The sequence below is a fragment of the Mytilus trossulus genome, chromosome 8, assembly GCF_036588685.1.
Source record: "Mytilus trossulus isolate FHL-02 chromosome 8, PNRI_Mtr1.1.1.hap1, whole genome shotgun sequence".
NCBI lineage: Eukaryota > Metazoa > Mollusca > Bivalvia > Mytilida > Mytilidae > Mytilus > Mytilus trossulus.
The window spans coordinates 75,331,735-75,333,822 of NC_086380.1; the positions used below are offsets into that span (position 1 = coordinate 75,331,735).

The 2,088-nt window shown below is 33.3% G+C and overlaps 1 protein-coding gene across 1 annotated transcript; it reads left to right on the top strand.

The window, feature by feature from the left end:
• The first annotated feature begins 343 nt into the window (after window positions 1-343).
• Window positions 344-1,777, top strand: LOC134727988 (uncharacterized). The gene has a single exon (XM_063592387.1). It carries the CDS (start codon window positions 344-346, stop codon window positions 1,775-1,777), a length of 1,434 nt encoding a protein of 477 aa, XP_063448457.1.
• The last annotated feature ends 311 nt before the right edge of the window (window positions 1,778-2,088 follow it).

Sequence of the window (2,088 nt, forward strand, 5' to 3'; positions counted from 1 at the left end):
AGATTTATTAACCTTTTACTGCTAATCTTACGCATCATGGAAACTGGCTTAAAAAAGAATATGTAGACAAATATTATGATTGGGAGTATAATCAAACCACACTAATCCTTTATTTCAGAAGGTTTACTATGGCATCAGCTAGTTTCTGTGATCCTTGCTCTGAAGCTAATAAGTCATTAACAGCAACACAATATTGCTCAGACTGTGAAGAAAGACTTTGTACAGACTGTGCAGAATCACATTGCAGATTCAAAGCTTTCAAATCTCACCATGTTATCGACCTGTCGTCCATTGGATCAATATCCTTATGTCCGCGAAGAAAAACTACAATGTCCATTCAGAAATGATATTGGATTATTACTGCACAGATCATGAGATCGTATGCTGTAGAGCCTGTATTTCTGATAAACACAGGCTTTGCCAGAACGTACTCCCGTTGAAACTTGCCTCGAATGATGTTAGAAAGTCTGCACTGTTTAACGATGTTATGGAAGACATGACGCATCTTATTACAACATTGAATGCTTTAGACAATAACAGACAGTCAAACTTACAATCAATAGAGAAATCCAAATCAACAATAACCAAGCAGATCCGAGCAGTGAAATCCAAATTTTTGAAACAAATTGACGATTTGGAGCGTGAATTAACAACCACTTTGTCATCTCTCCAACGAAAACATGAAACCGAAATCAACAAACAAAAGCAAGAAATATCGCAAGTCTTGGTCAATGTTATAGAAAATAAAAACGAGATGGATTTTTTGAGTGATCATGGATCTAAGGATCAGCTTTTTATTTTCCTTCGCCAACAAGTAACAAATATTCATAGCGCTGAGGCCAAGATTCAGCAGATAGTATCCAATTCACAAGAATTCGATATTACCTTTGACGAAAAGAAAGATGATAAGCTTGAGTCGTTCGGGTCACTGTTAGAGTATATCCAACCATGTAAAGTTCAATACAAACCAAAGAAATTTCAACAAGCCCAGATAAATGCGGAACCAATGAAAAATATTCTAGGGTTTGAGAAGGAAACAGTATTAAAACTTAATACTTATGTGGTAAAAAGATGTTTGAGTGTATCAGTTACAGATGATAATAAGCTGCTCATTACTAATATAGAATTTTCCGATACCAAAGTGTATGTTTACAGAGACTGTAAAGATTATGAGACAGAGATAGCTTTTTCCTCCGCACCTCATGGTGTTGCTGTGATACCTGGTACCAACAGAGCTGTTATTACCCTACATAAAGAGGGGTCTATACAATTTATAAATACTACAACGATGACAAAGGACAACAAAGTTAAAGTTGGATTTGCATGTTATGGTATCACTGCTGGACGTGACAGAATTTACGTTTGTGGTGAAAGTGGTACTATCAAAACATTAGACACCAATGGGACAATTCTAAAAACAACCCAACATGGATTTAATTGTATTTACTTCATAGCATACAATGATTTACAAGATCAGTTGATTGTTAGATGTGTTGGTAAACTCCTTTGTATCAAATTAGATGGAACACTAGTTTACAGTAAGGACGTTTTAGGAATAGTAGGTTTAACACTTGATCGACAGAAGAACATTTATTTTGGCGGTTTTACGACCAGCAACGTACAAAGAATGTCATCAGATGGAGAAAATTGTGAAGAAATGCTGAACAAAGACAATGATATTTTCCATCCATATGGAATGTGTTTTAACAATGACTTCACAAAACTGTTTGTATTTAATAACGATGGTAAATCTGTTTGTGTATACAAATGCAAGTAAAAGGTTTTGTTTTTGTGAAACACCATGAATACTCTAAATTATATTATGTAATTTATCGTGTTACTTAAATATACAATAAATGCAAACTTCTTTTTTATATTTTCTGTTTAATTTTCGCTTTTTATTTGCGGTTACGAAGAAATAATATTCGGAGAAAAATAAGTAAAGTACAAACAAAGACGAAATAAACAAAAATTAATATATGAAGATTGAGAATAAAAGTGGAAAAAATAAAAACAAATAGCGTACATAAATAGCACGCATTATCAAACAATACAATCAAACATATGTTAAACAAACATTTACAAAGT

What these genes read in the sequence shown, in the direction of transcription:
- LOC134727988 (XM_063592387.1), top strand. Translation starts at nt 344, where the DNA reads ATGATATTGGATTATTACTGCACAGATCATGAGATCGTATGCTGTAGA.